The sequence below is a fragment of the Accipiter gentilis genome, chromosome 11, assembly GCF_929443795.1.
Source record: "Accipiter gentilis chromosome 11, bAccGen1.1, whole genome shotgun sequence".
NCBI lineage: Eukaryota > Metazoa > Chordata > Aves > Accipitriformes > Accipitridae > Astur > Astur gentilis.
In genome coordinates this window covers 5,323,398-5,349,484 of record NC_064890.1, presented here as the reverse complement: position 1 = coordinate 5,349,484, position 26,087 = coordinate 5,323,398, and the positions used below count along the sequence as shown (strand labels likewise).

Sequence of the window (26,087 nt, the reverse complement as noted above, 5' to 3'; positions counted from 1 at the left end):
CCATTGGTACTTCCTATGTAAAAGGCCTGTGGCCCGAAATGAATGATCTCCCTACAGGTTTTATTTATTTAGTTATTTAGTTAGTTAGTTAGTTAGTTAATGCATCATCAAAACCGTTCTAGCCAGCCCCCTCCCTCCCCGGAAATGAAAAAGAAACCGAAAAAAAAAAAAAAAAACAACAAAAAAAAACCAAAATAAAAATAAAATAAAAGGAGAAGACATGACTGGCAGTTGGTCCATTTGTTCGTAAGACCGCGTTTCCTCTTGGTCTGCATTGTTTGTTTTTCTGGTTTTTAAATTGTCCTCCCGTCCTCTTTTTTTTTTTTCTTTTCCTTTAAAAAAAAAATCTCTCGGAGTCCTTCATGCCTTTTTCTTTACAGCTCCCCAGATGCAATAAAGTCTTCCTCAAATGTACAGTATTTCTTACAATATAAGTTATATGCAATGTTCAGCGTTTTTTATTTTATTTTATTTTATTTTTTTCACAGCACTAGAGATCCTGTCCAATAGGGAATGCAAGTTCTGAATGGCTTATTCACAAATGGTATCCAGATTCAGTGGGTAAGAATACATAGACGCCATAGTGAGTTCCTTTAAAAAGTGGCAAACATCACTTTTTTAAAACCTTTTTTTTAACTTTTTTCTCTTTTTTTTCTTTTTTTTTTCCTTTTTTGTGCTTTTTGTAGTTTTTTTCTGGTTTTTTTTTTATTTTTTTCTCTCTTACGCCTTCAAATAACTTTTTTTTTTTTTAATTCGTTTTTTCCCCCTCCCATTTGATTCGGGACGTCAGACCCATAACCACACGCCTGCAAAAATGCAAGTATATAAAGTAAATCTCATTTTGAGACCGTAAGCATTCAGCAGGGGAGTCTCTCGCTAACCCATGGCAGTGACCATACTGGAAGGATGGTGAGGTCCAAAGGAGAGGCTGGATGGAGGATGCATCGGTGTCGGTGTAGTCAGCATGTGGCTGGAGTGACTGAAAGGTGAAATGTGGCTGATGGAGGACATGTGTCTGGAGAGGGCGGCGGGGTTAAAGGAGCTGCTCTTGGGAAAGTCTTCAAGGTTGTCATGGACCTTTTTGCACTTTTTGGATTTGCTAGACATTTTTCGGTTTCTGGTCTGAATTCCTTCTTTCTTCATAGTCAGGGGTCTGTTAATCTAAACAAAAATCAATTATTTTTTTTGTGCTTCCATCCCTTCTCCCCAAATCACCGCGGGATTTGTGTACCCCATGCCCGGGCAGTCCCAGGGATGTGCCCAGGACCAGCTGAAGAGCCAGCACCCGCCTCCTCCCCTCGTACACCCCATGTGCCACGGCTACACAAACTCTTCCCCTCATCCCAAAATTCCGATCCCACCAGGAAATCCCAAGTTCCGCTGAAACTTCTGAACACAAGGTGACACAAAATTGCTGGCAGAGCCTCACAGGAGCAAAACGTACCCGAATAACTCACGGCGGCTGAAAAATTTCAGCTATCTGCACATTAGGTAATTGCACCGTGTTTAGGAATGAAACCAATCATTATCACCTTGAAATACTCCCCGCAGACACAGTCTCACCCCGAGGCTTCCTGACTGATCTAAAACCATTAGCTGCAAGAGCTGCTGGGATTTCAGTGCTACAAGGAGTCTCAAACTCTCACAGTGGCATTAGGGAGCTGGGCAAACTCTTCACAAAAGCGACAGGTATTTGTCTTATTTTTCTTCTTTGGAAGGATTTTGCTCTGACCCTCCTTTCAGGTTTACTTTAGCCAATGCGATTTTATTTCTAAAGCCTTCCAGGTTTTTTGGCAGGGCCTGAAACACGTATCTGTGCTGCCCAGCAGATCGTTTTCTACTTCCATGCAGGCATACCTGTAGGAAACCTAAATACTAAATTCTTCTGCATGGATATACACCGCAGCAATGACCATCCATACACCCACTGGGGTTACAAAATGGTAGCAAAAGGTCTGTTGGACCTCCTGCAAGAAACTCCTATTGCTGCACAGGGAGCCAGCACCACAACATGCATCAGCACAGGTGCCGTGAAATCCTGAAGACCACGCTTGGGAAGGGGTTCATGCATCCAGTATCCATAAACATCCTTAAAAATCCAGATTTGGGAGCCTACATGAGGAGTTACACAGGTCTTGCACTGGTTCCTCTGCAGAGTTTCACCAACAGCAGAAGACAAGAGAGCCCAGCAAACCCCCCAGGGCTGAACACCACTTTTCATAATAAATGTGAGCACACGGCAATGCCGATGGATATTCTGCAAAAGGGGGAAAAGCAAGAAAAAATTGATCTGCTATCCACCGGCAACTACTGCCTCAACCCCGGTGAAGGACAATGAAAAGAGATTCCTGCAAGGGTGCTCAGCCATAAGATCTTAAATCAGTGCAAGGAACAAAGCACTCCCTTCTTCCAGATCGCAGCAAAGTTTCACTTCTTGCTCATCAGCCACTGCTTGGTGCCTTTCCCCGCAGCATGGGTATCACTCACGGATCTCTCTCCCCGGGGAGGCAGGGATACAATAGCTCCCTGTTACACGTGGGGATGGAGGCACGGGGAGAGGAAGGACCAAGCTCATCTGCTCCGGTTTCCGCATCCCAAAGTTCATCATCCCAGTCTGAATTAGTGACTCCAGGCTCTTTGCACCAGCAGTGATAAGAAACTTCACCTCATCCTGAAAATGGGTGAATAAAAGACTGATTCCTCTACCTCTGGATAAAGGGAACCAGAGGGATCAGCCCTGCTTGCTAAAGGTAGGAAGGAGGAATCTCCCCATGCGCAGCCCAACAACAGCCCTGGGGCAGCAACAAGCAAAAACCTCAAACGTCACGGGCTTTAAATACACCATCACCCGCCTGCCTGGCTTCCCGTCCTCGCTGCGGGAAGAGGGATACACACACAAGGATGGCCCTTTGCTCCAGCTGGATGGCCGGGCTGGGAAATCTGTGCCTGGCCTGTTTTAAGTCAGCCAACAGGGACATGCTGCCCAAGTTCAAAGGCAGGAGGCGGCCCCAGGTGAGCCCCACCAGGCAGCGACACTAGAGGAGACCTGGAAGTCTCCATGCCCCGATGAGTCCGGCTCAGATCCAGGGAGGTACACATGAGCCCCAGCTCCTAATGAGGATCTGCATCGTGACACCAAGGCTCAGGGGCAGGCAGAATTGATTTCCAGGTGAAGCAGCAAAAGTGCGAGCTCAGGAGGTGGCAGTGGCAAAGCGACGACAGACTGGTGCTGGGACTGGGACCGGGACCATGCTACCTCTTAGAGCAAACACGGGGTCCTGACCCTGTGTAGCACGGTGTGTCGTGTCCTGCAGGACAATGACCACGTCCTCAAAGCAACGTCTCTCATGTTTCATTCAGTCGCTAAGAACAGATTGCCCCAGGCCATGATTTGATGTGAAACTTAAGGGTGACAAAGCCATGGCCAGCCCCGCAACTGGGGTCAGAGATGCCATCCAAGCTGTTAGCTGGACACGTCATCCCGGCATGCGTGGTCTCACCCTCTAGCAGGTACCTGACCCAAGTGCCAAACAGATAAGGACACGCATAAATGTCAGGAAGAGTGAGACCAGCACAGTCAAGTCAAATTTTTCCAGCGATTTCAAAGGGCAGTCACAGCAGAGTTGAAGCGATCTTCAAAACATCAAAGCCATGGACCCATCTCGGTTGCTGGGGTAGAAAAATGAGAGACCCAGAGGGAAGACCTTCTCCATGAAAATTCATTATGATAAAAATGACAAACACATGCTAAATTAAAATTAAACCAGCCCAGTGCATGTATATGAAATTCATTAATTTCAGATGGAGCCAATTAATTATGGCCAGGAATTATGCTCTTTGTTTTATCATATGCAAAGTACCAGCTGCTCTGCTCTTGGGACGCATAGCCCTGCTTTAGGATATTGTGAAATAGAGGCCATTTCTCAGGACTTTTACCAAAAACAATGGCAACTCACTTATTTCTATGGGCACAGGCCAATCTTCTGTGCACCTACAACAAGGTACACTCCCATCCATCCCTGAAGTGAGTGAAGGCTCATCCCGCTTCTAAGAAGGACTAAAATAACAAGGACAAGACCCTCACATTCAACAGATCAAATCCAGGGGACAGTCTTAAACATTAGAGGTCTGATCTTGCTCTGACTGAAGACAATGGGATTTTGCCATTGACCTCAATAAGGTCCTGTCACTGAAGCGGATTTATCCTTCAGACATAGTCATTACAATGTTGGGTTAATCTTCCAGGCTGGCTGTATCTTCGAAAGCACTCTGGGATGCCACAGGATGAAAGGCACCGTATCAATGTGAAATATTAGTCATTGTTAATACTGGTGTTAATGGAGCCGGCTCTTGTTGAAGTCAGTGGGAGAAATGCCAGCAGCTTCAATAAATGCACCCCAAGACTATTATGATTATTGCTTATATCCTACTGACAAATGGGTTTGCTTAAGCTGTGGGAATCAACAGTAAAACAAACTGATATAGCCCCATGAAAAAGATAGCCTTTTTACTGCAATCATTCCCGGTGTGGACTTAAAAACTAGGTAAGTTTCATCTTCAGATCAATCCATTAAAATACCCTAATGATCTGAAGGTCCAAGAAAAATTCATTAAACCCAAAGAAAAGACAAAAGAGGAGCGGGGGGGAGGGTGTAAAAAAGCAGCCAGGAATTTGCTACAAACTAGCCTGAAACAAGGTGAAGGCACCTTCCAGGTGACCAAAGACTTTCCACTAGCATTGACGCAACGTCAGTGCTGAAACACGCAGCTGCTTGGGAGGGACATGCCACGATGAGCCTCTCTATTTCTGACACCTCTCCTGATGGAGAACCGATGCAGATAAGATACACAAAGGGAGCAGGACCACAGCCTACACAAAAGTCTTGCGCTTTAACAGACCAGACCAATTAGTATCAGCCGAGGAACCTTGTCCACGTGCAACCACCAAACTTCCTCCCTGCCCTGAGCTGATTAAAGGAGGATGCTGGTGCAACTCACCAGGCAATTAGCACAGCTCCGTAGGTCCTGCGTCCCAGCAGCCAAAAAAAAGAAGGCATTTCTGTGAAGCTACCACCGCCTTATCACCGGTCACAAAAAACTCGCTCCTATTTAGCTTCCGAAGCACAATGTGGCCTTCCCAGTCACAGCCTCTAAAGCCATTTGGGCTGCAGAATAGCGCTCCAATGCTCTGCCTTTGTGGACCTTTAAAGCTGAGGGTGGAATGTTCAAGGACTACCAGCCGCGATGCTGCCTGTTTCTCACTGCAGTAATAACTAAGCATCACCTTAGAAAGGTAAAAACAAAAGGATTTACCCACTCATAGCCAGATTTTAGTATCCTTGCCTAGTTCTATTGTTGCACACAGTATCTCAGTCCTCTAGGGGTTTCATTTAAGCAGGTCCCATTAATCGAGTTGCTCATAAGGCAAGATACTACTTGACTTTGCTAAGTAGCTGTGCTGAGCTTTTAAGCAGCTGTCGGTGTTTTTAATGAACATGAAAATGGTTCCAATGTGCTCAAGGCCTGCCCCATGTCGCAAATTTCACAGCCGGATCGGAGTTTCCCTAAACAGTTGGATCTAGGGGCCAGTTCAGGCCAACTAGGTTCACAACGCTAGTGTGAAAAAGAAAAGGATGAGCTCTTGCAGGCACGTTTCTGGAGAGGCCCGACACCCAGGCACCTTTCTAGACACCTCAGGGGGGATTCCTCCAGGCAGATGTCTACGCTGCAGGTAGACACATCTGAATTCATCATCCTGCCACCTTTTGCCGTCACGGGGAGAAAATACACCGTCTTCAAGGGTACAAGTCATCTCATGCAAACACAGGCATCTCCATCAGGTCCGACCAACGGCACCCGAGAAGAGCCTATTTTCTTTGAAGGGCTTTGCTGGGGTACAGGGGGAGCAGCTCAGGTATAGGTCTCCCTATAGGTCTCCCAAGCTACGCGATTTAAGTCCTACCACTGGTGGCTACCAGGCCAAAATAAAAGGCCAAAATAAAAACATAGCACAAGCGTAGGCTCCTCCAGTGAAGTCGGCTGACCTTGCTCTCTTCTTGCCATGGAAATAGCAAACAGAACATTTTCTTGTGATATTCTGAGAGCTTTCACTCCAGGTCCAACCCCTTTGTTTGCAGTCATCACATTGAGAGCTTGATGACAAGCTTTGCTTGCTACATAGGACTCAAAACGTGCTGAGACGCCTGCCCACTAAAGGGTAAACACATTTTCCTTTTTTCCAAGAGAGATGCCTCTCACAGAACAGGTGAAAAACTAGCCTACTTGGGGGTTTTTTCATACTTAATCCAAACTTGTTTACTCATCCCAAGAAACCAAAGAGCTTGAAATAACAAATGGAAGGGACTGAGACACCACAAGGGTTGGATGCCCCACGAAACCCGATCCGTCTTTGATGTGTTTGCGTGGGTGGGCACGAGGGCAAAACATAGCCCAAGATTTCTAAGTCAAACATAAAGCAAACGACCACTAGAAAAAAAAAGAAAAAAAAAAAAAGTGATATCAAAGCAGAGAAATTGAAAGTCTTTTCCTTCTTCTGACATAATAATTATTCTAATGCCACATGTGGAATGAGAGTAACAGGAGTAGCTTTAAGACTCCTTTATTAGCAGTATTATTCAGTAGAAGACTTTTCAGATCCCTTTAGCTCTTTCCCTGGGGCACATATTCCTGGTTCCTGCAAGCTGGCTTTGCATGGAGATATTAGATTAAATCTGCCAGCCATTTCATTTCATTTTTCCTTCCCTTCCATGACAGACACTTTAAAATTCACATCACAGGTTGAGCAGACTCTGCAGCCCGCTAAATCAAGTCCTTTTTGCTTTACGAATCGCTTGCGTCAACCGGGGCAAACACAAGACCTAAATAAATCATCTCTGGGGACGGGTGGAGGGACGGGACAAAGGCTGCCACAAACCCAAGAAAGATCTAAATAGTTGCTGGCACATTTTGCTTTTTTTCCGGATTTTGTATTTGCTGGAGGAACCAAGCTACGCATAGAAGGGGTATCGGCTTGCAGGACAGCGTGTTGTCTTTTCCAACGCACTGAGCCCGATGAGCAGCGGATAATGTCTCTCTGCGTTGGTGCACCCCTCCTTTCTTGGCTCAGGCATGGCAAAGCTCTAACATTACCCACGGACAGCCCTTTTTATAGCTCCCCAAGTTGGATCAGCTACGTTTGAGGGGACGCCGACTCATCGCTCCAACCCCCAAGGTCCCCAAAGGGATAAGGGAGATCTCAACACCACCCAAGACTGGAAATCCTTAAGTCAAGCAAGAGTTTGGACCACCGAGCACCGCAACTGAGGCCCCGTTATTGAGTGTTACAGTCACACTTACATTGTGCAGTTTGTAGTAGAGCCCGCAGGCGTTACAGACGGGATCGCCGTTGGCATTTCTCCTCCACAGGGTGGTAGTGGTGGTCTGACAGTTCGCGCAGGACGTGCCCGCCCTCCTGGCTGCAGACTGCGGGAAGGAGGGGGAGACAGGGGAAGAGAAGGAGGGAGAGAGAGAAAAGCACCCGTGTTAAAAAAAAAAGAAAAAAAAAAAGATGCAATCAGCAAAATAGCTGAGAAAGAAAACATCAACCCTGCAAGACTGACGCACATCGGCAGAGGCCTCCAGAAACTGGCTTGTGAGAACAAATAATAATTCTGAAAAAAATCCCCGAGGTACTTTAATCCCAAATTATATATGAACTGAATCAGGTGCCAAAGGGCATCCTAAAAGTGAGTGCTAAACCTCTGATAGAGCTCATCAAAATTAGCAGCGCTGGCACAGCCCATTCCAGAGGGGAAAATATTATTTAAATGCCAACATGTCTTTCCATCTTAATTCTCTCAGACCCCCCAGGGGTCTAATTCTGCAGTCAGGGCCTGAACTAATAATTGTCGGAGTCAACGGCATGAGTCACAGTGGCTCCAGCGAGCGCCGGGTGAGACCCACGCTGAGTTTGGTGGGCAGCTGCTCACCGGGTCCGACCGCAAGCACAGCCCGGTCCCGTAAATTCAGCTCAGCTTCAAAGGATACGGGCTCCAGATCGGAAATAACACTGTGGCAAAGAGCAAGAATCCCAACTTTTTAATTACACCCTTTTGCAGCCTAAACCTTCATGTTTATTTAAGGATTGGTAATGAGCCTGAAAGAAGAATTTACCATTTCATAAAGGAGAAGGAACAAGAAAAAAAGTCTACGTGTCAAGGTGTATACAGAAGCTTTTTTGTTAGCTGTGATAACGATTTAGCAAAGCCAAGTTTAGCAAAGTCGCTCTTCTTTCACATGGATGAATTTGTGCTTATCATTTAAAAACTGTAACTTTAGCAAACAAGTTGTCCTTCTGCCGCTGAGGGAGGAGAAGGAGTTTGCAGTCTTCTATGTGAACGTGTATGCATGTTTGCATATCTGCAAGTGCCTACAGCTCCCAAAAAAAAGACCTTTAGATCCCCGTCCTATCTCTTCTTCATCAATATGACACAGTCCCAGAGCTCTGATTTCATCCCAATGCGTTGCTTTCAATGGGTCTGCTCATGTGCTTAAAGTTAAAACATGTGCTTAAGCGATTTGCCAGATCATAGCAATGCTTGGCACCTTGCAGAACTGAGCCTTTAATGCTCTCTTTTGTGCTCTTACTGTTTCAAATTTACCCCTCACCCCACACAGCCGCACACTGTAGCACATCCAACATTTAAAAAAAAAAAAAAAAAAAAAAAAAATACCGCATCTTTGGATACCGTACAACAAACCCAAAATGCAAACATGGACACTGGCACAGCGCTAGCGTTAATACCAACTCTTGTTAGGTCATGTTGCAATTTTAATCATAATTGAATGTGGCGTAGGTGGGGAGAGGACAGGTTGGTTTTGTTTTAGGTAGAGTAGCATTTTTTTTTTCTTTTAATTAGACAAAAAGGACTGTCTGAAAAATAAATAACACCGTGCCCATGAGCATTGGGAAGCATCACAGAGCTCCTGATCTGACAGCAAGGGCCTCTCACCAGCTGCCCGTGGGGACAGTTCCATTTTCCCTGACCACAACCCACGGTGAAACAAGCCGATCTCAAGCCCGATGAGGCCTCTAGCTGACTTCTCCGTGCTGATGACAAGCAGGAGCTGGGAACGGCACGTGGGTCTTTGGTTGCAAAAATGCCGGTGCCGGCAGGAGAAGCTGAAGCATCCCACCACCAACGGCAGAGCCCCCGACAGATACGCGCAAACACGCCTCGGTCCCGTCCTCCCCCGGACCATGCCACGGCCCCAAATTTGGTTCCCATCAAAATCACTGGGTTTAATACGCGTGCTTCAAACACAGCACGGACACAACAGCTTGTAGAGCCAGGCTCTCGGCAAGATCCGAGGGACGAGCCCGCAGGTCTCGGCCCCCTCGGCCCCCGCCGGCCAGCACGGATGGCTCAGAGGCTGGATTGAGTCTCTCAGTGGCAGCTTTGCCCTTATCAGACCCAAAAATCAAGCCTAAGGAAATTTCTAAAAACCAGTGATATTTGACTCAGCCCACACAGGGGAAACATCCCCTTTGAAGATATTTGGGGTTTCTACACGGCACTCGCCATAATTTCTCTTACGGCAAGTGTGTTTAAAAGGCGCGCCTGGTCACCACCTTGCTACCTTCAGACAAACTCTGACATTAAATAAACGCATAAATCACAACATCCACTGTCTTCTCTGAAACCTTTTACATCTGCCGCATTTCCCCTACAAAAATTCAGCGTTGTTAGCTGAATATTTTGAACTCTGTGCTCTTTTGGTCCCAGACTGTACCTTTTATGCTGTACCAACTTATACTGGAGACACCGGCAGCGGGCAGGAAACAATGAATAATAACGCTATTGTAAAAGCTCCCAGCAATGGCATCCACTGACGCTAATCACCGACCCGAACCTGGCCATGTAAGTAATGGGATGACTAAGAGGGTGCCCCATATCATCTGTAGGACCAGACCCCGTGGCCCAGTTGCATGTGAGCGAGGGCACAACTTCAGAAGGGCTGGCAGCGATGAGAAGTTGGAATTGAGGGTGGTGCAGGAGGAACCAAGCACTGATAACGATGCTTAATTTAGGGGCATTTTCACCGTCCGGATTTACATGGGCTACCCACAAAGCTGCAAGCACTAGCTTCCTAAAATAAGACTGCACGTGCATGGGCCTTCTGAGAAATTGGCCATAACCTTTCCAAAACCAGCGCGGCTGGAGACGGAAACGAAGAGCTCTGCATCCACATGGACAGGGGAAGGGAAGAAAATCCAAAGGAAGGTTTTATCTCAGCAACTTCAGTGACTTGGCTGCCGCTGGCTTCGACGGGGACAGGAGCGGTCTCTGAGAGGGCCATAGACCTTTTAAGCAGAGTGGTGGTGTGGGACCACCTGCCTGTTCCTGATCCTCCTGCCAACATCTCCAGACCTTCCACCTTCCCCCCAAGATGAAGCAGAGCTGTCCGAGCCCCCTTTTCCAGCCATCTCCCCTAAAAGAAATCCTTACAAAGACACCCATTGAATTTAAAAAGGCTTGGGCTGGGTTCTCAGCATCTAAGGATTTATTTGCCTTCTCTCTCCAACCCATCAGAGTCCTTTCATTAGCGCACCTGGGATCAGAGCCTACAAAACCAGTCCCAGGTCACGCAGGGAACTTGTGGCAGAGGGAGAGAACCAGGCACTGGATCCCCACCCTGAGCCTCCATCCATACGCTGCCTTCCCCAGCCCGCTCGCCTTCACAAGTCAGGAAAGATCAAGTCAAGCCACAGACGCGTGCACATCTACATCTATGCACACGAAATGCAAACACGGGCCCGGCTTTGGGGCCTTCTGATTTTTTTTTTTTTTTTTTTTTTTTTTTTTTTCGGAGGTTAGCAAGGGAAATAAATACAGATGCAAACAGCACTGGAAATGTTTCTCTTTGCAGTGCTGAAAAAAACGAAAAATATATAGATAAATCAAAAGTTCCCATTTAGCAAAGGCTACATTCAAAGAACGGGAACTTTCTGTAACTTAAACTAAAATGCCCAAGATTGGAGTGATTGTGCAAGACAAGGTCTCTCTTTACTTTTTTTCTTTCTTTCTCTTTTTTTTTTTTTTTCCCCCCCTCAAGAATGACCTTTTACAATGTATTTATTTATATAGTTCATTTTACATGTGCCGGGCTGAGAGTGACTCGGGACATTCTTTCATGGTTCCATCAGACACTTTTTGAAAGCTCTCCCCCCCCTTTTCCAGCCGCTTTCCTATTCTGCCTCCCCCTCCGCTTGTTTGGATACGCTCAAGCTCCTGTGTGTTTGGGCTGGGGAAACGGAGCTGTTGTTTAGGAGTTATCTCCAGGGCTCAGATATCCGGCAGCTTTTTCCTAGGAAGTTAGCTTTACACATAGAGAACGAGGAAAAAAAAATAAAAAATAAAAAAGCAAACGAGGTGTGTGTGTTTAAGACAGAAGGGCCGGGGGGGGAGGAGAACAAGAGAGCTGCCTAAAAAAATTAAAATCCCAGCCTGTACTTCCCTCCCTAGAAAGCTTTTCCTTTTTTCTAACAAGGCTATGAGAGGTGAAGGAGACCAACATTTTCCTATATGGGAAAAGCCCATATAGGAAGGCATGCAGAGGTTTCACCCGTGGGAAGTTTGGGGGCAGAGGAGCAAACCCGCATCTTCCTCAAAACCCGCACAGCCAGACAGAGCTGACGCCGCTGCCCCTTGCAGCGTAACCCCTCCTGGGGCCGTATCCTGCAAACGCTTCCCGGCGCCCGTGGGGATAAAGCCGGTCCAATTTGGCGGGCATCACACAGGTGAGGAAGCTGAAATCCGTGACTAAAAGCTGCCGGACCGAGGCCGTGAGCATCTTCACAGAGAAGACGAGGGCAGCGAAGCACCCCTCTCCTGCCCGCAGGATCCGGCCATGCCGGGCACAAGCCTCACGCAACCGACCGGATCCATCCATCAGCTCAGAAACTCCGCGGAGAGGCGAGAGCCGCTTTTCCTCCGCATTTTGAGCGGCCCCCAGGAGCCCGTCCACGTCTTTAATCCTAACGAAACCAAACGTGCCTCGATTCGAAACATTCAATAACTTCCCAAGCAGGGAACATATTTTTTTTTCCCCCGCTTGATATATTTTTTCCCCTTGTGGTTTGCCTGATTATTTGCCAAATATACTTCAACGCATTTATTAGCCATGCCCACAGCTTCCAGACCTTTTTGTGGCTTCCAGGGAAATTCATAAATAGATCACTGGGGATGCTGTAACGTACTGCCTGTGCGTAGTACAGTTGCGAGGCTTGCAACTATGATTTCAAATATTTACCGGCACATTTCGTCTGCCTCCAACTCCTGCCGCCCCGGGGCACACGCTCGGCTTTGCACGCTCACCGGGCTTTGCCATCCCCTGCCTTGTGTCCTCACTCACACCGACTCGGAGGGGAATGACACAATTTGAGACGCACACGGCTCAGGAACAAATGACCACACCAGGTTCAAGCGGCACCAGGACCATCAGCCAAGCCCTTTGCAGGACCAAGGTCCAGCTGATGCCCCAGTGGTGGCCGGTACCCAGTTTGGGTCCCCCCTCTAGGACGCTGCCAGCCAAAGGGGATGGAGACACACTTGGGAAGGGGAGGACCGCAGCGTGGAGAGCCCAGGAGAAATCTTCTGTTCTCCTGGTAATCTCTTTGGTCACTCAGAAAAGGATTACTCTGCCCTTTAGCCCCTAGAAAGAGCCACCGTCCTTGGGTCGCCATCCAGAAGCGCTGTGCGGAGGCACCTTCCCCATTGTGACCTGGGAGAAAACTCAGTTCTGGTTTGCAAGAAGCCCTGGATCTTGGGTTTTTAACCCGTTTTGCAGTTTGCGAGAGGACCAGACAACTGAGGCCCACAGCAGCTGGGAGCATCTCTCCGAGCATCCCCCCGCTCCCAGCCCTCTGACACAGCGGGACCAGATTTCGGAGCTGGCTGAGCTTCCCTGTTCATCCCGAGCTGCAGACAAGGAGCAAAAGTTGCAGAAGAAGGAAAAGAAAGAATAAAAAAGGAGACTCACCAGCCTTCTCTTGGGTTTGATCAGGGGCCGGTTCTGCCCGTTCATTTTGTGATAGAGTCCACAGGCGTTACACAAATAGTGCCCGGTGCCATCTCTTCTCCACAGAGGGGTTGAGGTAGCCCCACAATTTACACACTCCCTGCCTTCTGGAAACAAGAGAGCACATAGTTCACTTAGGGAAAGTGGAGGTGAAAGGGGCTGGGGACACCCTACCCACCCCAAAAAAACAAACGAACAAAAAAAACCAAACCACCCCCCTGAGAGACCCAGCCATGCCAGACCCTGTCAGTCCTCTCCAAGCTCAGGATGTCCAAGGAAGGGTCCAAGGCCATGGCTGAACGACAGCCCCATGGCTGGTGGGGCCTGATCCTGTCCCCCTCCCCAGCATCCCCCCACAGGCAGCATCAGGCCTGTGTCCCAGCAGCAAGGAAGAAGGATGGTGACAATGACAACCCCAACCCCATGGTGGCTCGAGGGGCTCCCTGGAGAAGCTCTCACCCCTCCCACAGGTCCCTCCTTTGGGGGGGAGGAGGGGGGTGTTGGAAAATTCCCCCTCACCTCTGGATTAAGGGCTTCTACAGCCCTCCAGACCCCATGTTGTTAGACCAGACAAACCTTGGCAGGCTTTGCAAGAAGCCTCCAACCCTCCCCAGATGGATGGATACCAAATTTAAGTCCATGCCCCCCCCTTTCTGATGGGTGTGAGGACCCCAGGGTCACTCCTTGAGCACTGCCCCAACTCCCACGGGGGTACATGAGCCCGGGGGGGGGAGGGGGGCTCTTCCTTTGGCCTCAGGTCAAACCACATCAAGGACCCCCAAAATAATCACAGATCAACAATCAAAACACCTCCCCGGCCCCAGCCAATACGCAGCCGCTCTGCCAATATCCGCTATCGATTAATTTGCCATTAAGCTTCCACCACCCAACTTGCGGAAACCCCGCTGGCTTCCCCATGGCATCTGCAGCCGAATGGTCCATCCCTGATATTTGGGATCCCAAACAGCCCCTGAGCCTGCCTGAGCCCTGCTTAAGGTCTTTCCCTCCTTCTTCTTCTCCTTTTTTGGCACCTCTCTATCCTCTCCCTGGCTATCGAGGGGTGGGGGGGTGTCCCCCGGCCCACCAGCTCCCAGCTCAGAGGAGGGAACTGGGGGGGATGGGGATGCCTCTCAGCTACTTTCAGAGGGTTCAGTGGGTTTTTGTTGGGTGTTTGGTTTGTTGGGTTGGGTTTTGTTTGTTGTTTGTTTTTTTTTTTTTTCTTGCACCTAATGACACTCCTGGCCCGTCTGAGAGCAGCAGAAGACCTCAGCTGGCCAGAGCAGAGCTAACTCAGCGCAGAGCCCGCTCCCCGCTGCCCCAACCCGCGTTGTGTTCGAGCAAGAGGCATCCGCGCCCTAACCACAAACGGCAACCGTTTTTCCAGAGCCTTTGCACTAAACCCCTCTCCTCTCACCCCAACACCGAAAAAAAAAAAAAAAAAAAAAAAAAAGACATTCGCAGCCGTTTCTCCCTCTTTCATCCTGCAGAAACACCCCCTCCCTCCTTTTCCTCCAGCACTAACCCTCTTTGTCTGCGAGCTTCCCAGCTTGCTAAAATCAACTTTAAAAAAAAAAAAAAAAAAAAAAATAAAAAAAAAAAAAAAGGTGTTGCTGCTGGGGTTGGTTTATCAGGAACCGCAGATGTCTCTCTAGAAGGTAAAGTAACAGAAAGTGGCAAAAGGAAAACAAGAGGCGGGGAGGGGGGGGGGGGGGGGGGCAAGACGGTTTGAAAATACCGCGCAGCCGGTACCTCGGCGGGCACCGGGGCGGCCGGGGGAGCGCATCACCCCCAACCCGGCTTGTACCGGGGGCAAAAATAAACCGGTCCCTCCCCTGCCACAGCACCCGGTCCGTACCGGGGCCAGGCGGGGAGCCGCTCCCGTTAATACCCAGGTCGTTTTGTTGCCCTCCGGTTAAACGGGACAGCCGCTCCGGGGCTGTTTGAGTCTCTGTCCCTCTCTTTTGTTTCACTCCATCTCTCTCTCTCTCCTGCTTTCATGTACAAAACATACAGGTCTGGGTTTTTTGTCACTCTAACCGCATCCGGACTCTATTAAAGTTCCTGGCGCTGGATAAACAATGCAACTGTCGCGTGCAGCAGTCTGAAAATAATTGGATTAGCTCAAACATATCAGCTAAATAGAGACAGTCCCTGCTCAGACAGACAGAGTAAATGTCACCCTGGAAAAACCCTGAAAACTGATCTCATTCATGCCAGGCAACCCTGCAGCAGCCTCCTCGGAAAAAAAAAAAAAAAAAAAAAAAAGAAAAAAAAAAAAAAAAAAAGGAGAGAAAGAGACCAAAAAAAAAAAAAAAGAGTTTTGACTAATCGCCCTTTCCCCTGCACACACACATACACAAACCTCGGCTCACACACTACCCCTCGGAGCACAAACCGGCCAAACCCGGAGCCTCCAGCCGCGCAATCCCCCCCCCCCTCACTCCGCTCCCCCCTTTCCTCGGGGTGCGCACAGCCCTGGGACCCCCCCCTCCCGCCGGGGAAGGAGCTGGGGGGGGGAGATGCTTTTTTGGGATCTTGCATTAAGGGTGGTCAAAGCCCATGGGAAGGAGTTGGATGAGGCTGGGGGCTGCGTGGGTGAGTTTCTTTCCCCCCCCCCCCCCCCCAGACCCTTCCCACCGCCCCAGGGAAAATCCTTCCCGCATCTGCGGGAAGAGGCCCTGGGAAGAGCGAGGCGGAGGGAAGTTGGCCGGGATTTAGTACCATTATTAAAATCCAGAGAGATACACTAATGCTGCGGTTCCCTCGGTTTCGCTTCCTTCTTAGGCGCCGCAGCTGAGAGCATCGTAAGGCGCTTGGGGTGGCAGAGGGGGACTGATCCCCCCCCCCCCAAAAGCCCTGGGGGGGGGGGGGGCAGAAGCCCTGAGGCAACGGTGAAGGGCGGGACACACACACACACACACACAGAGGTTTGGGCTCCTGAGCCGGCGTGCTTGGGGTTGGTTGGGGGGGGGGGGGAGATTTGGGTTATAAACCCAGCGGGGCAACCTGTGGGGAAGGTAAAGTCGCCCCCGGGGGGGTCAGTCCCCGCTGCCTTCATCCCCCGGCTGTTTGTGAGCATCCTGCGGAGAGGAGGAGGAGGGAGGGAGGGAGGGGGAGCCTCAGCCTTATGCCTTCTCCCCCATAGCTTCCTCTCCGCCCCCCCCCCCCCCCAAAAAAAAAAAAAAAAAAAAAAGGGATGAAGAAGCCAAAAAGCCCTACCTGTGCTTGACCGTGCTTTCGGTCGCGATTTACACCCGAAGCCGGTAGGCGATCCTCCTAAGAGGCTACTGGGGGGAAAAAGTCCAGAGCCATATTCTGGGACATACGGTGGGTAGGTAGTGATGGGGTGATGTGCGGAGGAGGTGGCTCCTCCTAAAGAGGCCATGCTGCTCCGAGAGTGAGAGGACTCCAGCTTCATGGTATCGGCCAGGGACACCTGGTATTTGATGCATTCCTTCTCGTCCTGCCGGGTGGAACCGGTGGAGCCGGGGGTGGAGATGGACGGATCCGGGGATACATCTTTAGGAGGGGTCGGTGGGAAGGTGAAAAGGTGCGGGCTGGAGTGGCCGGCGGATAAAGTGGAGGAGGAGGCGGGTGGGTAGACGGAAAGGGGTCCCGGTGAGCTGTGATGGATGGAGGTCTTGGAGAAAGGGCTGAGGTTCCATGGAGAAGCGCTGTGATGGCTGCTCAGCGCCTTGCTCCCGTCCAGCCAGGGCAGCGAGCCGTGCAGCAGCGGGGGCCGGCACACCTGGCTCCCTGCTCGGAGAAAACACAGCGAAAAAAAAGCCGGTTACGTTCCCTTCGCCACCCCGGCAAACCCGCCGGGGGGGCGCCGGGCTGTACCCCCCCTTCCCCTCCTCCTCCTCCTCCTCCTCCTCCTCCTCCTCTTCCTCCTCCTTCCCAAAGGAGTGGGGAGAGGGGGGGAGCGGGCGAAACTACACCCGATGCCAAGGCCCGCTCCCCTTTAAAAAGGAAAATTGAAAAGCCACAACAGTCCGAGGTGGCGGCCCCCATCCTGCTCGGGAAGCGCTCGCCGGGTCGGGACCCCCCCGAGGAGGGATGCCAGCCCTGGGACAGGGAATTTGGCGAGCCCTGCTGCGCTCTCTCCCTCTTCCAGGCAATCCCACGCGGACTTTGAAGCGAAGATCCTGCGTGAAATTGCCAAGCCTCGGCTGCAGAAATCTTTTTTTTTTTTTTTCTCTTAGCTGGAAAATAATTTCCCGAGCGCAGCCGTGGGCTACAAACCCTGGGAATATTCTGGCCGAACGAAGGCGACCAGAAGATGCCCACAGACGTGAGAATAACCTTCCCAGCAGAGCGGATGATAAACTTTGCAAACCGCCCAGTTTGGCTTTTTTTTCTCTTCCATGAGGCTGCACGTAAATGTTCGACGGCTTTTTTTCGTGGCGATATGGCACACGCAGAGAGTACCAACTGTCTCAAAAGAAACCCTCCATCCCCTTCTTATGGCAAGACACCCTTCACTTGTATTTTGAAATACAGACCTGGACTTTGGGGAAAAAATAAAAAAAAAAAACCAAACAAAAAAACCCAAATCACTAGATTTACGCACTCCAACCTTTTTTTCTTTGGCTAGAAACATTCTTAATGGACGGCACCTAATATTTTAAATCAATCTCTGCCCTTGCTAAAAAAAAAAAAAAAAAAAATATATCCAAAGAACCAAATCTACCCAAATCCACAGCAACTTCAGCAAATCGCTGTAAGCTGAAAAACACAGTTATTCAACTGGAAGAGAGCAAGTTAGTGCCTGCTAATAAAGCCCTGGAAACGCATTGACATCTGGAGAGCCTTAACCTCTGTAGGTATCGTGAAACGTGTAGAGAGGCTGCTAAATATACAGAAGGAGAGATGCAAACACAGATCTTAGAGAGCCACAGAGAGTTAAAGAGCTGGTGCAGTGTGGACATGTATGTTTGCATGGGAGCTTGTGTGTGTCTAGAAAATCTCCAAGCTAGTTTTCACCGTACCAGACATTTGTGAACAATACTGAAAGTAACTGCTCGAAAGGAAGGGGAGGTGGGTTATACGAATAGAAAGGGTCAAGATTCATTATCTTCTCCAGGAAGTAGCATAGTAAATAATATTCAGGCTAGATCAGAGAGACCGCATTTCCACTTTCTGCTGATATATTGGGAAAAAAAAAAAAAAAAGAAATGAAAAGAAAAGAAGGAAAGGACAAAGGCTGCTGATCCTTAGAAATAATTGTTTTAAAGGGACTAATAGCAGAACAATGCAGTTACTGAGCGGAGCCTAATGCAGACTCGCACTCAACAAGTAGCTGAGGGCTGGGAGCAGCCCCCTGAACCCGGCTCGGCTCCATCTCCACTCCCTCGTCCCACTTTTTTCTCCTTGATTTGGGGGTGATTTCCACCGCAAACCTCGCGCGTTTAGAATTCGCCACGACAGAGGTCACTGTCCGGCTTCACAAATCAGCATCTGGGGGGGTTTTGCCTCCTTTTTTAAATTTTTCTCTTTTCCCTGGTTTGTAACCATACAGGTAAACTCCAGCTACAAATACTGGCTCTCTCCGATTCTTCATAAAAGATGGCACCAAAGCACTCATCCCTCCGTGGACCTGGGCCCCATCGGCCCCAGGTATTTCACCTCCTTTCCAAAAGCTGTGACCCAGGAACAAAATTCCCATTGCGGATCAATACCTTCCTGCAGGATCCTCAGGAAAACGTACCGGGTCTGACACCTCATTACACCAAGGGATTCTTTTTTTTTTTTTCTTTTCTTTTCTTTTTTTTCATTCTTTCTTATTTTGAACACACACCGTGGTGCGGCCCTGGGTGCATGTGCAAAAACTTTCGACCCAAGCCTAACGAGCTCACCAAGTGCGAATAAAATAGCCCAAGCGTGAGGACAGCAGGGTCGTTTTCACACCCCTGCTCTCCAGCTTGCTTTTCTTCTCCAGAGCAGCTTAATCGTGCAAAAAAGTAAACACCGTATGAAGACCCTAACTGTTAACCTAATGAAGGTGGGGGCACACGGACTAAAGCGAAAGAGAGAGGGAAAGAGGAAGAAAACAAGAGGAAGATTAAAGGGAAAGCAAGAGAAAGAAGGAGGGGGGAGAGAGAGAAAGGAGAAGGGGGAGAGGGAGGAGAGAAAGACGGCGAGAGAAAGAAAGAGAAGAAAGGAGAGAAAGAAAGCGCAAGAGAAAGAAAGCGAGAAAGAAGTATCAAGAAAGAGATAGGCAAAGAAATGGAGAAAGAAAGGAAAGGGGGGAAGAGAGAAAGAAAGACAGGAAAGAGGGGAAGAGAGAAAGAAAGAAAGAAAGGAAAGAGGGGAAGAGAGAAAGAAAGAGAAAGAAAGATAAAAAAGAAACAGAGAAAGAAAGGAAGGAAGCTTGGATTTTGAATTATTTCCAATAAGCCAACCCCAAAATCCACCCGTGACGTAGTTTCCCCACCGGCAGGAGAGGGTCTGCCCGACGGCAGCCGGGGCTGGGGACAGCACGGAGCCACCGGCACCGGCACCGGGAGCGGGGCCACCCGTGGGAACCGGGACAGGGACCGGGGGTCTCGGTGGACACACTCACCGTGGTGGGCCGTGGGGTATCTCTGCACGGTGGCTCTCACGGAGTTGCCGTAATACGGAGGGACGGGGTTGCCTTGTCCGTCGATATTAAAAAGTACATCCACTTCCTCGGCGAGAGGATACTGCGTGGGGTCCATGTAGGTATGGCCAAGCGTGGGGTGATGCGAGTCCGGGTGCTGCCCATTGAGCACAGCCGGGTGGTGGTGGCTCACCCACCGCGGCTGGTCCGTGGAGACCTCCATCTTCCGCGCTCGCTGCTCCGCCGCTGCTCTTCTTCCTCCTCCTCCTCCTCAGCAAGGCGCGGAGGGCTTGAGAGCGGAGGGGGAGACGGTGCTGGAGTGATGCGGGGGGGTGTGGGGAGGGGAAAGTGCTCGGCGAGTTTGGGGGTGTTTCTGGTTAGGTTTGAAGTGGAGGGAGGGGGGGGGGTATGGTGATAAACGATCGATTCCAAAAAAAAAAAAAAAAAAAAAAAAAAAAAAAAAAAAGAGAGAGAGAAAAAAAGGGAAAAAAGGAATATAATAAAAAAGGGGGGGAAAAAAAGAAAACAAACAAACTCAGGGGAAAAAAATCTCTACGAAGTGAGATCCCCTCAGTATCTTCCGCTCTTTTGCAGATGTTTCTCTTCTTTGATCACCTGTAACGAGAAAGAGGAAAGGGAAGGAGCAGAGAGAGAGAGAGAGAGAGAGGCAGAGAGAGAAACGTGCTTGAGAAGTTCTGAACTTTAGCACCTGACTTTTTAGGCAGGAGAAAACCCATCCCATCCCTCGGCAGCCATCCCTGGGAAGCGCCTGCTCTGCCCTGGACCCACCTCTCCCCAGCGCCTCTTTCTCTTTCGCTCTCTCCTCTCCGGAGCCGAGCGGCTCTAACCGCGCTCCTGCCGCCTCAGCTCTTCCTCTTGCTCTTTTTTTTTTTTTTTTTTTTGGCTTCGCGGTTGTTTGTTTATTTGTTTGTTTTTTCCATTTGCACCTGAGAAGCTCCAGCGGCTTAAGCCGGTGAGAACTTGTGCCATTCGCTGCTCTGCAGCCTAGAGTCACTTTGATTGCTCATTAATTATTATGCAACCGAGAAAGGGGGGAAGAAGGGGGGAGGGAATCGAGGAGGGGGGGGGAAAGCGATGGAGAAGAGGGTGGGGGTGAAGGGAAAGAGCCAGGAGAAAAGGGGGGGGGGGGGAGAGAGAAGAAAAAAAACAAAAAAAGCGACAAGTTGCCAAAGAAATTCCGCACAAACCTTGGTGGAGAAGCAGTATGTGACCCAGAAGGGATGAAGCTGAAAGTGCTTGATCAGATCAGATTGTGCTCGCTCGCTCGCCCTATTTTTTTTTCCCCCGATTTTTTTTCCCCTCCCTCTCTCTCTCTCTCTCTTTTTTTTTTTCCCCTTCCCCTCTCTCCCTTTTTTTTTTTTTTTTTTTTTTTTTTTTTACAGGGAAGGCATTCTTTCTGAAAGGAGCAGGATGGCGCCAGCCGGCTCAGTGCTTACAGACAGCTGTGGCGAGACGCAACTTAAGGAGGTTCCAGTGTCATAAGCCCGGGGGAGGCGGAGCCTGTCCCCGCCTGAGGAGGGGACCGGCCGGCCGCCCCCGCCGCGCACCCCCGGGAACCCCCTTTTCCCGACTTCTTTTAACCTTTCCCCCCCCCCCCCCATCCCCCTTTGGGGAAATTAAGTTTGGGGTTGGTTTTTTTTGTGTTGGTTTTTTTTTTTTTTTTTTTTCCCCCGAGTGGCCACTTCGGGAAGTAGTCGTAGGTGGAGGGGAGCGGATCGGTTCTCCCGTTGATAAACCCGGGGGGGGTGCCAAGAGGGACCGGAGCCCCCCCACACCCCTCCCCACACCCCCAGCCCAGGAGCGGGGCCGGGGATGCGCCGGCAGGTGCAGGACCTGCGGGAAGGGGGGGGGGGGGGGGGCACCTGAAATAAAGCTGCCTCTCCTCCTCCACCGGCTCCGCCTCAGGAAGGCTTTAGCCATTTTTCTGATTTTGAAGGCTATCAGCGCGGAGAAACGGCCGCGTTTGGAAACGATACGGCTTTGGGAGGGGGGGGGGAGTGTTCCCCCCCCCCCCCCCCCCCCCCCAGTTCCACTGGGGGTCCCAGTGGGGCGCAAGCAGAGACGGAAAGGCTGCGGGAGGGAGGCAGCTCGGGAAGAGGCACCCCCCCCCCCCTCCCCAAATCCCCCCCCCATCCCCGGCCGAGGTGGGGCTGCGGGTGGGACCCCCCCGGCCCCGGCGACCCCCCCCTCCCGCAGCGCCGCCCGCCCGCCCGCCCAGCAGGGGCCGCCGCCGCGGCCGCCTCAGCCAATGGGGGGAGAGCAGGAACTGGGGCGCCGGCCCCGGGAGGAGCTGATTGGCTGGAAGCCCGCGCCCCGCCGGCCCGGCCCGGCCGCTGTGTTGAGCCAGGGCATCCCCTAGCGGCCCCGCCGGCACCGCGGCCAGGCCCGGCCCGGCCCGGTACGGCCCGGTACGGTACGGTACGGTACGGTACGGCACTGTACGGCCTTGGCCTTCCCGCCCCGGGACACCGGGCAGGGGATAAGCCCGGGACAGGGAGACTTGGCGGAGGGAGAAGGGGAGGAAAGGAGAAAGGGGGGGAGAGAGAGAAGAGGGAAAACAGAGAAAGAGAGAGAAAAAAGGGGAAAGGGAGGGTTGGGAGCGAGGAGAGGGGAGAGAGAGAAGGACAAAAGATGCGGAGAGAAAGGAAAGGTGGGCAGACAGGCAGGAAGACAGGGAAAAAAGAAGGGGGGGGGGGAGGAAAAAAAGAAAGAAAGAAGAGAGATAAACAGCAAAAAAAAAAAAAAAAAGGAAGCGAAAGGAGAAAAGAAAAGAAGAAAGAAAAAAAAAAAGAGAAGAAGAAGAAAGAAAAGAGGAAAGAAACTAAAAAAGAAAGAAAAGTAAAAAGAAAAACGAAAAGGGAACAAAAAGGAAAAGAAAGAGAAGAGGAGAGGAGAAGAGGAGAGGAGAGAAAAGAAGAGGAGAGAAAAGAAGAGGAAAGAAAAGAAGAGAAGAGAAGAGAAGAGAAGAGAGAAGAGAAGAAAAGAAAAGAAAAGAAAAGAAAAGAGAATAAAAGAAAAAAGAAGAGAAGAGAAGAGAGAAGAGAAGAGAAGAGAAGAGAGAAGAGAGAAGAGAGAAGAGAGAAGAGAAGAAAAGAAAAGAAAAGAAAAGAAAAGAGAATAAAAGAAAAAAGAAGAGAAGAGAAGAGAAGAGAAGAGAAGAGAAGAGAAGAGAAGAGAAGAGAAGAGAAGAGAAGAGAAGAGAAGAGAAGAGAAGAGAAGAGAAGAGAAGAGAAGAGAAGAGAAGAGAAGAGAAGAGAAAGAACTAGCGAAAGTCACTTACAGGGTGCCCGTGGGTGCTGTCTCTCCGCACGCCGGCAAGAGCCCGCCTGCCCGGCTGCGGGAGGAAGCGCCTCTCAGGAGTTTTTATACGGGGGGGCTCTAATTAAAACCCGGGGCTCCGCCGCGGCGGCCGCCGTTCCCGTTGCCGTTGCCGGGTGCCGCCGGGGCGGTCTCCGGTCTCCGGTGGACGGGGCCAGCGCCGTTCCCCGCGGGCTGGGCACGACCTGCAGCCTGGAAAACCCTCCGATCCGTTCCGTTCCGTTCCGTTCCGTTCCGTTCCGCTCCCGGCCGGCCGAGCTAAGCCTCCCCGACGGAGGATGCTCCGGCTCCTTGAGCCCATTTTAAACCCGGGTTTAAGCCCCCCGGTACGGCCCATCGGCCGCTGGGCGTGGGGACAGAACAGCAGCGCTGAGGTTGCACGCTTTCTCGGTGGGGATGCACACATACCTATTCATTTTATGTAAAAAAAAACCAACCAAAATCCAAAAAAAACCCCAAAAAAAACCCAAAGCCGGAGGGAACCAGCTGCAGCCCAGCCGGGGTGGGGGGGGAACCGGGGAAACGTGCCCGATTGGGAGCGCCTGGGGGGGGGCAGAGGTGGACAAACCGGGATGGGGGTGGCAGGTCCCCCCCCCGGGACTGTCCCGGGTATCAGGGGAGGCAGAAGTCCCTTGCCCACCCCTCCTCCTTGGCGGGGGGGGGGACGGATTTCTTTGCCAGGAGGAGGACAGCGAAGAGGGGAGCATCCTCTACAAAGCGTTTAATTGTAGGCAAGAACACAAACTGCCCCCCCCCCCCCCCGTCTTAGCTTTAAACGTTTTATGGACGTGAGGGCGAAGTGTTTCCCTGGGATTTGCCCCTGTAGCCCCGCTCCCCAAATTTCTCCCGACCCTGCGGGCGAGGGTGTGGTCTCCAGCCCTTGGAAAAAAAAGTCACTTTAAAAAGAAATCTGTTTTAACATCTGGATAAGGGAGGGGGGGGGGGGGGTGTCTGAGTCCTTAGCTGGGATCTTTGGGCAGGTGAGCTGAGAGTCCCAAACCTGCCCCTTCCCGCAGTTACAGCCTTGGGACCTACAGCCGTGGGATCACGGGAGGGGAATTTCCATCTAGAGGTCAGAAAATTGCTAAGCCATAGAGAAAAAGTGCCTTCCCCCCTGTCCGGGGGTAGAGAGAAACCGCTTTCCTTCAGCTGTTTGGAGGGCGTGGAATGTTTAATGCGAAATAAAATTAATAAAGTTAAAAAATAAAATGAAAAAAAAAATTAGTAAAATAAAGTAAAAATAATAAAATAAAATAAAGTAAAATAAAATAAAGTAAAATAAAATAAAATAAAGTAAAGAAAAAAAAAAATATCAATAGTTACACCAAGTCTGGTCAGTGGGGGGGGGGGGGAAGAAGTGGCAACAGCCCTGAGGGCCCCGTCCTGCCCTGACGGGGTTCGGGGGGGGGGACAGGGGCTGCCACGGCGGGACCCTGCGGGCTGCCAGCCCCAGCCCTAATTTCGGGAGGAGGACACCCGCTTTGAAATCGAATTTTCTCAGCTCGCCCATTGCATTTTCACCCCGACCTCCATAGACACGATCTTCCTATCCCCTTCCCAGCCGGGAGAAAAAGGTGGTGGGGAGTGCAAAACCTCACACACCCCCCCCCCCCCCAAAAAAAAAAAAAAAAAAGAGGGGAAAAAAAAAAAAAAAAAAAAAAGCAAACCCATCATTTTTCCCCTCTCCTCGGATTAATCTGTGATCCCCGGGGGTTTTGCGCTGGCCTTGACCGTCCTTTTCCCAGGCTGTGGCTGCAGATCCATCACCTCGCCCCCCCCCGGCAGCCCCCAGCAGGGTTTCCAGTGACAGCTCGGCGTTAATAGGAGCCCATTGTTGGAGCAATTAGCCCCAAGCTCGCCACCAGCCGCCAGATAAGGCTCGGGGGCTCGGGGGTTAATTCGGGGGGGGGGGAGGCTCCAGCATCCCTCCTAGCTAGGGGAGGGATGGGGGGGGGGAGGTGAAGAGAAAATGGGGCTAGCTCTGGCGCTGAAAGGTTAGAGGAAAGGCTTTTGTCAAAAGTCACTGAAAGTCGTGTGTGTCCCCCCCCCAGAAAAAAAAAATCAACAAAACAACAAAAAAAACAAACTCAGGGAAATGGGGCGGTTACCCAGCCTACCCCTCCCCTAAAAATGAGCAGTCAAAGGGAACTAAAGCTGCTTTCCCCCCCCCTCTTATTTTTTTTTTCTTTTTCTTCCAGGTCTTCCTATTAAAATATATATATTTTCTGGTGCCGGGACCCGGGGCCACCCGCTGCCTCCGTCCCCACCGGTGCCCACGGCTGCGATTGGCACCTCGGGGCGGGGACAGGCAGAAAAAGCCCCCCCCCTTCCCTTCTCTTCCCCCCCTTTCCTTTAGCCCCCTTTTAGAGACAATCGACTGAAAGCGGATTAAGTTACGTTTGCGGGGCTGGTTTTTTGGGTTTTTTGGTTTTTTTTTTTGGTTGTATTTTTTTTTTACAGGGTACCAGAATAGTACAGGTAAAGCTGTACAAACAGCCGGGAGCGACGAATGGGAGGGTTATGGAGAGGACACGGCCCAGGGCAGAGCTCCGAAGATTTTTTTTTTTTTTTTTTAATTTTTTTTTTTTTTTTCCCCTTGTATACAGCAATTTGCTTTCTCCCTCTCCGTTGCCATCTCCCTGGCTGGGCAGCCCCTCCCGGGGCACGGAGCCTGCCAGCCCCCGGGGACAGCCCCCGGTGTGAGGATGGCTGGGCCCTGGTAACGCTGCTGAGATAATCTCGGGTTAAACAAAGGCGGAGAGAAGAGGGAATATTTTGTTTTCTTTTTTTTTTTTTTTTTTTTTTTCCCTCCCCTTCGTGAATTAGGCAGGAATTATGATCTGTTTCCCCAAGGCCAACCCCCCCTCTCTTTATCAGTAAAATATAATCAGCATCCTTCCAGCTAGGGGCTGGCAAAATCAATAATAATAATAATAATAGTCCAAGAGAAAGAGAGACGGAGACACTAGACTGACATTTCTGCGTTTCCCCTTTCTCATCCCATGTGAGCTTTCCCCTCCGCTTCGAAACCAGCCACATGGGTGGTTTTTCTGTTTTTACTCCTTTTTTTTTTTTTTTTTTTAAA

The 26,087-nt window shown here is 50.4% G+C and overlaps 1 protein-coding gene across 4 annotated transcripts in view; it reads right to left on the bottom strand.

Moving 5' to 3' along the window:
* Positions 1-290: 290 nt before the first annotated feature.
* Positions 291-26,087, bottom strand: part of GATA3 (GATA binding protein 3) — a 26,153-nt gene continuing 356 nt past the window's right edge. The window contains exons 1-6 of one of the 4 annotated variants that reach the window (XM_049814033.1): positions 20,872-21,474; positions 19,646-20,278; positions 16,300-16,836; positions 13,042-13,187; positions 7,357-7,482; positions 291-1,161 (exon numbers count right to left, since the gene is read on the bottom strand). In XM_049814033.1, coding sequence (XP_049669990.1) covers positions 877-1,161; positions 7,357-7,482; positions 13,042-13,187; positions 16,300-16,836; positions 19,646-19,886 — 1,335 coding nt within the window. In that variant the 5' untranslated portion in view covers positions 19,887-20,278; positions 20,872-21,474 and the 3' untranslated portion in view covers positions 291-876. Of the gene's footprint in view, positions 1,162-7,356; positions 7,483-13,041; positions 13,188-16,299; positions 16,837-19,645; positions 20,279-20,452; positions 20,538-20,871; positions 21,475-26,087 lie in introns of those variants that run through there. The other 3 variants (XM_049814035.1, XM_049814036.1, XM_049814037.1) reach the window with 3 other exon arrangements.